We start from the raw sequence: 12632 nt of genomic DNA, 5'->3' as shown, positions 1-12632 counted from the left end.
TCTACTAAAACAAACTGCGCTCCTAAGATTAGGTACTTAATGTATACATATAGATCTGCCACCTTTATATTTTCAAATGCAATAAACAGAACTTTAGGCATGAACGGTTAATCCAACAGGAATGCCCTGTTGTTTATCCCTCAGGCACAACAGACAGACTTAACAACAACACTGCTTAAAGGGGGGTGGGACATTCCTATCTGAAGCTGCAAGGCAAGACCCTAACCCCTCCTAAATTTGAGCATGCATTACACTAACTGCTGGTGAGAGTTTAAATTAGGTTAGAATTTATTGTGTTTGAATAAGTCAGATTTAGGTGCGAGCAAAAATGTGCCGTTTTGGGGTGTGTCCTTTTAAATGCAAATGAGCTGATCTCTGCACTAAATGGCAGTGCCGTGTTGGATAGTGCAGATTAAGGGGCTGTATTATCCCCTTGTGACATCACAAGGGGAGGAGAATTTCAATGACCTATTTTTTCGCATGCTTGCAGAGAATGGTTTCTGGGAACTCAATTATAGCACTTAAACATGGAAAAAGTCAGATTTTCATAATATGTCCCTTTTAAGGGTCAGGAAATTAAATTAAATAACCATTAAATAAAATTTTCATCGATAGTGTCTGTGTTTGGACAGGTTTTGTTGCACAGATCTGGTAAGCCTGCCTGCAAACCTCTTGAATGTCTGGAGTTCATTTTTCAACACGTTATAAATCTACTTTGTTTAAAAAAACAAAATGACTGTTTATGTTGTCATTCTTTACTGAATGTCTCACTCCATCTAGTGGTTTACCTATGTTATGGGATTTTATTAGGATTCAGATATTACACAGGTCCACTGCATACCAGAGAAAGCACAGTGTGAGTGAATAGTGCATGGAAAGAGAGGGAGAGAGGGGGGTTGAATTAGCATCACTAATCTTTTCCATAGTGTCCTATACAGTAAACGTGTGAAATTTTACAGATCTCCTGTTTTTTCGTAATTTCAGCGTTTCTTGGATTCATGTGTCCTCTCCATGTACAGTTCAACATGGATCTTTCGAAATGGACAGGGTAAGTATTATTCATAGAGTATGTGTGATATTTGGTTGTATTTGTGGTTTCCTAGAAGTATGCATGTAATTACAATTACCAAAAGGGCATTTTTGTGTATAAATAGTTTCTGTCAAAGTGCAAGTGTTGTGTTACAATGAAAACAGAAAAGTATAAAGATTACAACTGATAATTCTTGCTTGCTTTTCTGTTCGACTATACTGTACCGATCTGTGATAATAAATGATTCAGTTAAGTTCACTACTGAATACTGACCTGACTTCCTACCAAGATATCAAATACCAAACACATTGAAGCTTGATTCCATTTTCAAGGGTATGAGTGTGAAATAGGGGAGTGGTTCTACCCATTTGGAGCAGGACGGTCCTACATTGATCACATTTATTGATTTTCTGCTCGATTGATGTCCATACCACAGTAATGTATTGTTATAGTATGCAACATATATTTGATCAGCACAAGATACATATATATGCAAGGCAAACACATATGCAAATGGTTTTGTATACTCTGGCAGTAGAGAGGTACTGCGGCAACACAGGTGATGACTGTGGCTTATGTGCTCGCAACCGGTCTGCTGAAGTGAGAAACACTTTATTTTCTTAAAGAGTGCTCCAGAGCAGTGAGGTGATGGATTTTAAGACTTAACGCTTTGTTCTCCATCTCCCTTTTCTTCTCCAGGGCTCAGTAGGCATGGAGCCTCTCAGCCTGCAGCTGTTGGTAACAGGAAGCTTCGTTGGGTTCCAGTGGATGTTTCACAGAGGTATCTCAGCACACAAAGGTTTTCTTAAGCTCAATCTCTCACAAAGAACAGAATGGAACTCAAGGTCTCAGCCTCATCTTGCTTGCAGTTTTTGTATCCACTGTTAACCGAAGCTGGTGCTTGAAGATCTTTATGGCTTTTCCTTTCGTTTAAGGGTAGTCTCCACCCTCCACGCCATGGTTGTGAGACTCTTCTGTCTCTACATATATGTATTTGATGAACCTATCCAGAAAGACCCGGTCTGGTGAGGATTTAAAGATGCAGTCCATTACTGATGTTATGGAACAACTTGAACTTCTTGAAATTCAACATGGAAGTTCAACTGATTTACCCAAAGCTGAAGTGTGCATTACTTGTAAAAATACTTTTTCTGTTTTCAGCTTATTATGTGGCATCTAAGATTAAGTTCTTTGTAGGCTGATTTTGATGTACAATAGAATTTTGGTAAAAATGTAGCACAGGAATGATACTTTTTTATTAATTTTTAAGCAATTGAAGTGTTTAAAAACGTATGTAAAAAATTTGTGATTTGTGATAACAGGGGAGATGCCACACTAGTTAAAATAAATGTGGCCATTACTACAGGTTACCTCCTTTCAGGTGAGTGGACGTAAGGCATCTTTCAACTAAATTCTGTGTGTTTATTCTGTTTGCCAGTTATCACAAAAGATCATATTCTTTTGTTCTTTCAGATCTTCTGCTCATGTTTTCTTCATGGGAGTCGATTGGAGAGAAGTATTTTGTCTTACACCATCTTGCTGCTCTTTATGCATACTACTATGTACTAGTGAGTCTGAAAATGACTCGTTTGTTCAGTTGGTCTGATCCACGTTTACTTCATCAAGTTTTTAAGGTAAATTTGTGGTCTTATATTTTCTTTTGTAGAGCCAAGGGATATTGCCTTACTTCTCTAATTTCCACTTGCTTTCTGAATTCTCCACCCCCTTTGTGAACCAGCGGTAAGTGATTTTTAAAATTAATGAAATATAAAATAAAAAAAACGTACAATCGTACTGAAAAGACCATCTAAGCCCAGTCTAAACTTCCATTTTAATCCAAGCTATATTATGCTTGTCATTGGGGCGGTACCCTTTAAAAAAAGTACTCCTTTGTACCTAAAGGGTGCATATTGGTACCTCAGTGGTACATAGCTCTATCTTAATGATACATTTTAGGACCACCTTAGGGCGCACTCACACTATCCAAACCAAACCGCGCTCGGGCGCGTTTGACCCCCAAAGCCTGGTTTGTTTGACAAGTGTGATCGCTCTGTTCCGCGCCCGGGCGCGGATTGGTTAATCGCGCCACGGCCGGGTTGCAGAGGTGGGCCGGAGCGCGGTTCACTTGGGCTCAGGCGCGGAAGGCTGTGGTGTGAGCGCATTCGCGCCTGAGCGCGATTCAAAAGGTGAAGACGTCAGTTGCGCGACCACTCACCTTCATCTGCCTCCATATAAACCATTTGATGCGCGCAGCGGGGTACGTGAATGTCCGAGCTGCGCGCGTGATAGATCAACTAAGCAATATGATGACATGTGAGAGGGCTGTCTGTAATCGCGCACCAAACGACTCCGGGCAAAAAACACAGACTTATCATTACGGTGGGTTCCAGTCTTAAGGGAGAGCTTTACTTCCTGCTTTTTTCAATACAAACGCATCTTAATGACGAAAGCGCGCCCGGACTCGGATCGATAAAAAGTACAGTGTGAGTGCGTGCACCATGGGGGAGAAGGGAGGGGTGACAATCGCGCTGGGGCATAGTTTGGTTTGGTTTGGATAATGTGAGTGCGCCCTTAGAGTCCCAGTGAAAGCTTTTGTACCTCTTTATGTAACAGTGCATCACTTGAAACAGAAAATGTAACTGCTTATTATTTAAAAACTCATTTATATTTTTTGCAGATGTTTTTTTTATATGCAGGGTTATCACAAACTTTCCAAACCGAGTCTGGTTAACGGTGTTGCCATGGCATCTGTGTTCTTCTTGGTAAGGATTTCAGTCATTCCAGTGTACTACAGCCATATGTACTCAGTCTTCGGCACAGATGACTTCTACTGGCTACCTCTGGGGGGCCGGAGCACCTGGGTTATTTCCAGCGTGTCACTGGACATCATGAACATCATGTGGATGCGCAGAATCATGCGTGGATGTTTGAAAGTCCTTCATTCTGCATGGTTGAGAAACAAAAGTACGGAAATGAAATGGGAAAAACAGAATGACATTAAGAGAAGTTAAAACAGAACCAAACACATAAGTGCACAAACTTTCCATCTTTCATCCCTTCCAACCTGATCCTGGAGGTCTGTTGTTGAATATCCCTGGATTACAGTTTTACTGATGTGATTCAGTGACATCATTATCTATCTTTATGTATAAAAGTCATTTAGCTGTTTTATTTGACTTACATCTTCAAATGTGGACTTTTAACATGGATGAATTATATCATAGATATTGTTTCAGTTTTGAAAAATCAGGTGATTAAGTGGCATGAGATCAGGACAATAGCTGTGGTTGCACTACTTATTATGAAGCTGCTATTAAGATTGTCCAACTTGCCTTTTTGATTGCTATCAACAAAGAAACAGCACATTTTCTATTTCACAAATAGACAATGTGTGCGTGGAGTACATTGTACACAACCTTTGCCTATTAAACAATACTGACTGCAATAGTGGGGTGCCACGAAAAACATATACTGTACTGTAATAGCCAATAGTAACTAAAGTTTGTGGAAATATGAGTTACGTGTACTGTGGTATATGGGAAACATGCTGGGTATTTTCAGAAGTGTAGAAGTATTTCAAGTCAGTGTATGTAAGAAGCATGTGTACGTAAATGTGTATGGATAAAATTATGTATGTAATGTAAATCGTATTAGGTTATACAAATTATATGTTTTTTTTTAAATTGAAGGATGTATAAGCTAATTGCTTGTTGATTTTTGTTGGATGTTTGGAGTCAAAATAATGACTAAGAATGTTTATAATATATATGCTTTTTTCAGGTATTTATTATTATTTTGTCTTTATCTTTATGTTCAAGTAAGGAACAGCAATGAATGATGTCAATCAGAAATCACCTTATGTTCCTTTATAAAAGGACTATACACTATTACTTAAATATTAAATAAAACATTTTCTACAAATATTGTTATGTTAAAATAATCAAGTAACTAGAGACATGTTTTTTTTTTCCATTGAAACACATAATTGTAATATTGTTGCTTACAATGGTGGTGTTTGAGGTTTTCCCACATGAACATACCATTATGATAATCATAATATCGTGTAAAAGGACAACTGACTAAAACCAATATATTTTATTTTATTTTTAACTTTATTGCCAGTCACATAGTTGACAATACTCTTTATAATACAGACAATAATTTTACACTTACATATTAAAATATGCATTTGTTGAACAAATATATAATAAATAGGAATACAGAAAATTAATAAATAATTAAATAAAACAAGATAAAATCTTCATATCCAAAAAATGTATCGTCTACTGTATGCATTACTATTTCAATTCAAATGGTAACTTAATGTACAGTTTAATTTCTACCTTCAATAACAACAACAACAACAACAAAAAATGGGTTTACCATTAGCTCATTTTTGTTCATGATTGAATATGGCATTTCATCACACCAACACCGAAACTTTTTGTTGTTGTGCATTTTCCCTCCTGAGGTAGTGACTAGAAAACAGAAATTTAAAATGTTGCGCTGTAATTTTTAACAGGTATAAATATATATAAATAGTTTAATTAATACAATTTTATTAACATAAAATTATTAAGAGTTTAAATGTAAAAACTCTCCAGTCCCATAGGGGGCAGTGTAGACCTGCAGACGGCAGACGACGTGATGTAACGACCCAGAGCATCATGGGATATGAGGCATGTTTCTGCTGCACGACATTGACAGTAGAGGTGGAAGGTAAGTATTTATTAGTTTTATCCAGCGTTTAGTCTTTGATCAGTAATGTCTTGCACATGTACGGTTCATACAGATCAGCATAGCAATTTGATCCGTTTTTGCGCTACGTGGACAGACAGATTTTTGCTTTTTGTTCTTGTGATTTTGGGAAAATGTATAACATTTGTTTCACAATTTAAAAAAGCACCCTTCTGAAATAAATACTGCGTTAAAGAAACTTAACATTTTGATCTTGAGAGCCTTACATTGGGTTGAGGATATCAGCACATAACATAAACAAATGGCGTTTATTTAACTATTTTATTCTGACAGTGACAGCAGTGTTAACTATAAAAAATTTTATGTCAATGACATGCCCTATAATAATACAAGAGGGATGCATTCAAATAATTCATATATATGACAACAATTTGGACTGAAAATTAACGTTTTATTTCTCTTAAATAGGTCAGATTGTTTTCTGGGAAGCTGACAGGAGACACTATGTCCAGCCCTACAGGTACCGTTAAGGCTGAGGGCATCATGTTGTCTGACATAGGCAATGCTCCGCCACAGGGCTGTCCGATGCATCAAGATGTTAAAAAACGTAAGACTTTATTAATTAAAATAATTGGTTATCCAGTTGGAAAAGTAAATAATGTGTTTGTGTTGATGTTCATACTCCTCGAGTTACCTAATGGCATGTTTTTAACATCTTCAACAGATGCTCCTCCATCCGAATGTCCAATGCATCAGGTGTCTGCATCTGGCAGTGATCAGCTGAAGAAAGCACCAGATGTACCAGCACATCAGGACAGGGCTTATGAATTTGTAGAGTGTCCTATGAGAGCTGCCAACGGAGCCAAACCCACTATGTCAGACATTAATCCTGCAAATATGGTGTGCTTGCCATTCGAATTTGATAAATTAATGATACATATAACTATGATTGATTTAGTCACCATTCACTTTCGTTGTATAATACAAACACAGTATATTTCTTCAAAACTTCTACTTGTGTCCATATAGGAGGTAATGCAAGTTTAGAATAACACGAGTAAATTTCACAATTTTCATTTTTTATGTGAACTTTATGGGGCGGTTTCCCAGTCAGGGTTTAAATTAAGCCAGGACTGGGCCTTATTTATATTAGGACTTTTAAGTAGTTTTTACAAAAAAGTGTGCATCTTGAGACCAAACAATAGCACTGATTTATGCTAAGGTAGTGTTTTTTAAATGAAGACATGCAGCTCAGTAAGTCAAACATGCATTTTAGTCTGGGACATGGATAAAGCCCTGTCCGGGAAACCTCCCCTAAATCTGTTGTCAAGTAAACATGATGTATAAACGTGCTGATACCATCTTGAACATCCAGACTATTTTCTGCATTGTTTTGTATATGATGCCACCACCTAACCAGAAACCTTCACCCAGTCAACCGTTTTCCCTGTCTGTTGTAAGAGAGGAATCGACCATCCCTCGTGCTGGGTCTGAGCAAAATTGGGTTTATCCTTCGGAGCAGATGTTCTGGAATGCCATGCTAAGAAAAGGGTGAGTTTTTGCACGTGTCCTGCCCTGTTTGCTAGACAAGATTGTCCGGGATTGACAAAATAGTATCATAAACTAATAGTTATGTTACTAATGACTATTAAATCCTCAACAGATGGCGCTGGAACAAAGATGACATCGATCAGAAAGACATGACAAACATAATCAGGATTCACAACCAGAATAATGAGCATGCATGGCAAGAAATCTTGAGATGGGAGAAGCTCCATTCCAAGTAATTTGCATGCCAAATACAACTTTGTCTTCAGATGCAATTCAGTACACCATTCTTGATTTTTCAATGTTATTTTCCACAGAGAATGCCCATGTGGACCTTCTCTTCTAAGGTTTGGTGGCAAAGCAAAAGACTTTTCACCCAGAGCCAGGTTTCGCCACTGGATCGGGTAAGTGATGGTATATTTAAAAGCTAAAATTTTTGTGCTGCCACGGGCAACAAAGAGAATTAAAAAAAGAATGTTTAAAATTTCAAAAACCTCCTCTCTATATGCTTTAGGTCAGACAACCCAAACTCACACCATTAGTGCAGCCAATGTTATTTCCAGCCTAGTCGGTTCTGTTGGCTCAGAAACAAAGATTGCAATTCTGTTTGATGCCTCTGTTAGGAAATTTATGATTTATGTAGTAGAGTATCATCTCAGATATGGTGTTTTTGGTCTTATAGGCATGATCTACCATTTGACAGACATGACTGGATTATTAATCGATGTGGAAAAGAAGTCAGATATGTAATAGACTACTATGATGGTGCCCAGGTACCCAAGCACACCATCCTAGATGTGCGTCCGGCATTTGATTCCTTAGGGGCTGTTTGGGATCGCATGAAAGTGGCCTGGTGGCGTTGGACCTCAACATGAACCTTCTCAACAGAAATCTTTTATGATCTATATCATATTTATTTGCTAATGATGCAGTTCAGTCCATAAAAGTCTTTTTTTTTGTTTTGAGTGAAAAACAGATAAGCAACCTCATGTGATCACTGATTGTTATGTGCATATTCCCAAGACGACTTCTTCCAATGACATTAGCTAGGAATGTCATAGTGGCACTGTGTGCTGTTACAAATGTAAAACACATTTTAATTTGTTAAATAAGAAAGTAATAAATATGTACAATAGCATTCTTATGAGAGCAAAAACAAAATATACAGTGTGATTTGTACACATCTGTATCTTCTGTTGACTTTTTAAGAATTTACAATGATACTTTGATTTTTTGTAATGAGCCTTACAATTTCAATTTTGTCTTTATTTTAAATTCAATGAATCTGTAAATAATCTGCTTTGAGTTTTCTTAATTTATTGCATTTTTGCTATTTACATATGTTCTGGCAATTCATTTGTTGACAATATCTCCTTGTTAAATACTTGCAAAAAGCGTTTCTGAATTAACCAGACATTTACACAAAATGTCACACCATATCCAAAATTTTATATAGTCCACTGTCTGATAAAGAAAAATGATAACCAGTTTCATAGGTTTGTGTTTTACTTAATGGCGGGGTGCATGATTTTTGAAAAACAAAGTCAGCAGTAAAGGGCCTGTCTACTAATCGACATCATTGCCTGGGTTGCATATGTGTGGGGCGGGTCTATCAAAAGAAGGTCCAGATTCTATTGGGGTAGGGGTGTATTAGTCTAGGTGATTTCAAATTTCAACATTGGCTTTCAGAGATCATGCACCCCGCCTTTAAGCATGAGTGTCCTACTTGGGGTGAATTTCCCTAAAGTGGAACACTGCATAATGTGGGACACCTATGGTCAAGTGTTTGTAGTCACAGAAATTAATTATGGCAATTCACACTAATATAAGTTTTTATTTACAACCCTGCTGAAAAAATTGAAAATGACATGACAGTTTTCTAACTGGGGAAGTTGATAAAGCAATCTTTTTCCGACTGGTTTTGGCCACTATTTCAACTGGTCAAGGTGGAAAACCAAGATGACAGATTTTTAACAAGCTACTTTTAGCTAAAGCCAGCCAGCTTGGGCTATTTTTAGTTTTTTGTTCATCAAAGAAATGTATGTCATTTTATCTGTGAATACCTTTGTAGAAAATAATTATATACAGCACAACATTACACGCGGTCGGAACGTTTTTTTAAGAGTATTTCTACCCGGAAAGTAATTGTGTAGTACATAAACAAACCTACCTACATGCGAATGAAAGAAATGTGCATTTGAATCGTAAGTGCAGACTAATGAAGTAAACACAAACATCGCGTTTTACAAAAATGTCACAAGAGGCGTCTGACGAAATGTCCGTTTTATCAGCCATATACTGCGGACTTGATGAATTCGAGCTGTTAGAAGAGTCAGGTGAGGTTTACTGCCCCATTGTGTTTAGTTGTGCTTGGATTCATTGTAGGATTAAATCGTGACAAAAGTTTTTGCAATGTGTCAACAATTAATCGATGGTGTTTCCAGGGTAGACTTAACATGAAAGATTCTGTTTGACTGAATTAATTAAACTGAATCTTCACTGCAAAAAAAGTATTTTAGTCTTGTTTTTAGTAAGAATATTTAAAAATTCTTAAATTAAAATGCTTTTTCTTGATGAGCAAAATGACCTAAGAAAATAAGTCTAGTTTTTAGACAAAAATATACAATTTAAGTGAATTTGTGGTTAAAACAAGCAAAAATATCTGCTAATGGGATGAGATATTTCTACTGAAAAAGAGACAAAAATACTTAGTTAGAAAGTCATTTTTTGCAGTGTAGATTTTGTTGTTTCTTAAGGGAAATTTTAATATTGCATAATATTTTAAATAAAATATGCAATAATTTTGCATAATAAGGCAGTGCATTTTGAATAAATTGTGGTATGTTATTAAAACATTTAAAATTTTTAAATGCAGCTGAGACGGGACTGGTGTGCCGCATACAAACACTGATAGAGAGGAACAACGAGAAAACTCCACTAAGCTTGGTATTTCACATCTCACCTGACTACCCCAACAATCCTCCAGATATCAGCATCAGTTCCAGCCATTTATCGAGGAAACAGTGCCATGAGCTGAGAAACCGTTTACTGGACAAAGCCCGGTCACTTCCAGCAGAGCCCATGGTCCATGGCTTAATTGTGTGGCTTCAGGAAAACTTCTCTGACTTAATCAAAACAACTAACTGCCATTCAGCTGAGATCATACCAGAAATGAAAGAAGAAATCTGGACGGCTTTACTACATTTGGACCATATGAGATCCAAAGCAAAATACATCAGACTGATTGAAAAATGGACCTCAGATTTGTGTCTCACTGGTAGACTTTTTATGGGAAAGCTCATATTGATTCTGCTGCAAGGAACAAAGGAAAATATTAAAGTATGACTATACATTGAGATACACAATCATTGGATTAAAATGCATTTTATTTATTGATTAGATCTTAGATCCAAAGCGATTTCTTTCACAGGATCGAACCCATGACCTTTAGTTGCTAGTTCCATACTTTGCTAGTTGAACAACAGTTTACAAATGAAATCCATGCTATACTTACAGTGCTGGTTTCCCGGACAGGGAATATCTTAAACCAGGACTAGGCCTTAGTTTAATTGGGAAATATAACTAGTTTTAACAAACATGCTTTTCTAAAAACATATGTGCATTTTCAGGCAAAACAAAGGGCACTGATGTATTTTTAGATATGTCAGTGCAAGCTGTTTTCAGTTTGGACAGCTCTTAAATTTATTTTAGTCTAGAACTAATCTAATCCCTGTCCGGGAAACCGCCCCATAAAGCGGCCCACTAGTGTTTTGGAAATACTTAGTTTATAATGTTTTAGAATTGCATGTTTTATTGCTATTTCCCGCTTGCAACATTATAGCACACTTGGTAAACTTTTTTATTTCACCTTTCAGGTAGAGTTTAAATTGTATTTAAATCCCAAGCACTGTCATTATTTTAATGCATGCATTCTTAAGATGCAAGAATATATGCTAAATCTGACTACTGTATCTACAGGAATACATCCACCTTCAGAAGACTGTGAAAGTTGACGTTGATTCATCAGGGAAACGCTGTAAAGAGAAGATGATGAGTGTCCTTTGTGAGACCCCACAAACAGAGGAGAAGATTATGTAAGGCCCAGGATGCACTGCATGCACTTCTTGATATATTATGATATATAATATATAATAAATACTCCACTGTACATTGTGTCTTTTTTTTACAGAATATCAACATTTGAAGTAAAAGACATTTTATCACTTGATGACCTCAAGGTGGAATTTAACCTTCTCGGTTTAACTGAGCTTTACAATCAGTTTGTGCCGTCACTGATCTAGCATGGCCCAGCTGCATGTAACACAAACTCTCTACACTGGGTGGTTTTTGACTGGTGGATTCCCAGCATGCTGTTTTCTTCGGTTCTTATAATGTAAGGTATACTTCGTGATGTACACTCAAAACAGTGGTACTGTGTGACTGATAGGGCTGTCGAAGATGGATCCCGATTAATCGCATACAAAATAAAAGTTTGTTTTTGCATAACATATTTGTATGTATGCATGCATGCATGTATGTATATATGTATTTATGTGTGTGTGTGTGTGTGGTTAAACATAATAATTACACACACACATATATTATGCAAAGAAACACTTTTATTTTGTATACGATTAATCGCGCTTAATCTTTGCCCAGCACTAATTTTTATTTATTTATATATAATAAAATATAGCAAAATTTAAATAAAAAAATATATACATTTAAATGTTTCTTAAATACATACATGCATGTGTTTGTATTTATATATACAAAATAATTACACACAGTGCACACACAAATATTATGCAAAAACAAACTTTAATTTTGTGTGTGATTAATCACGCTTAATCTTTGCCCGGCACTAATTTTTATTTATTTAGTAAGGAATAATTGACGACGGGCCATTGAATTATAAGAAAATAATGCACACCAAGGTGGTAATGCGGCACGACGCGAAGGACCGGAGTCAGTTATTCCGCTTATACCACGTTACCACAAACATTGCTCTGGTGCCTATTTTTAAGACATTTGAAAAGATAGGTGTGCGGTTTACAGAAAAATAATCAACACCCATAGAACATTTCTCAGCCAATCAGAATGCAGCATTCAACAGACTCGTGGTATAATATATAATCAAATATATCATAATTAATAAAAAGATATACATTTAAATCTTTCTTAAATACATACATGCATGTGTGTGTATTTATATATACAAAATAATTACACACAGTGCACACACAAATATTATGCAAAAACAAACTTTAATTTTGTGTGCGATTAATCGCGCTTAATCTTTGTTCAGCACTAATTTTTATTTATTTATATATAATCAAATATATTAAAATGTAAA

The 12632-nt window shown here is 36.3% G+C and overlaps 3 protein-coding genes across 3 annotated transcripts; all 3 read left to right on the top strand.

The window, feature by feature from the left end:
• The first annotated feature begins 929 nt into the window (after window positions 1–929).
• On the top strand, window positions 930–4752 carry LOC129443498 (TLC domain-containing protein 4-B). The gene is made up of 7 exons (XM_073871279.1): window positions 930–1048; window positions 1730–1875; window positions 1966–2055; window positions 2353–2411; window positions 2504–2598; window positions 2697–2770; window positions 3708–4752. The coding sequence occupies exons 1-7, from the start codon at window positions 1040–1042 to the stop codon at window positions 4039–4041; spliced, it is 807 nt and encodes a 268-aa protein (XP_073727380.1). The 5' UTR covers window positions 930–1039; the 3' UTR covers window positions 4042–4752.
• An 863-nt stretch (window positions 4753–5615) lies between these two features.
• Window positions 5616–8673, top strand: hccsa.1 (holocytochrome c synthase a). The gene is made up of 7 exons (XM_055202425.2): window positions 5616–5749; window positions 6197–6335; window positions 6453–6628; window positions 7131–7279; window positions 7392–7511; window positions 7594–7680; window positions 7959–8673. The coding sequence occupies exons 2-7, from the start codon at window positions 6233–6235 to the stop codon at window positions 8149–8151; spliced, it is 828 nt and encodes a 275-aa protein (XP_055058400.2). The 5' UTR covers window positions 5616–5749; window positions 6197–6232; the 3' UTR covers window positions 8152–8673.
• A 483-nt stretch (window positions 8674–9156) lies between these two features.
• On the top strand, window positions 9157–11818 carry rwdd3 (RWD domain containing 3). The gene is made up of 4 exons (XM_055202426.2): window positions 9157–9612; window positions 10152–10615; window positions 11255–11370; window positions 11466–11818. The coding sequence occupies exons 1-4, from the start codon at window positions 9528–9530 to the stop codon at window positions 11575–11577; spliced, it is 777 nt and encodes a 258-aa protein (XP_055058401.2). The 5' UTR covers window positions 9157–9527; the 3' UTR covers window positions 11578–11818.
• Window positions 11819–12632: the final 814 nt, after the last annotated feature.

This window comes from Misgurnus anguillicaudatus, chromosome 2 (assembly GCF_027580225.2).
Source record: "Misgurnus anguillicaudatus chromosome 2, ASM2758022v2, whole genome shotgun sequence".
In the NCBI taxonomy this organism is placed as follows: Eukaryota; Metazoa; Chordata; class Actinopteri; order Cypriniformes; family Cobitidae; genus Misgurnus; species Misgurnus anguillicaudatus.
The sequence above is the reverse complement of the archived record's forward strand: the minus strand, read 5'-3'. Positions and strand labels throughout refer to the sequence as shown.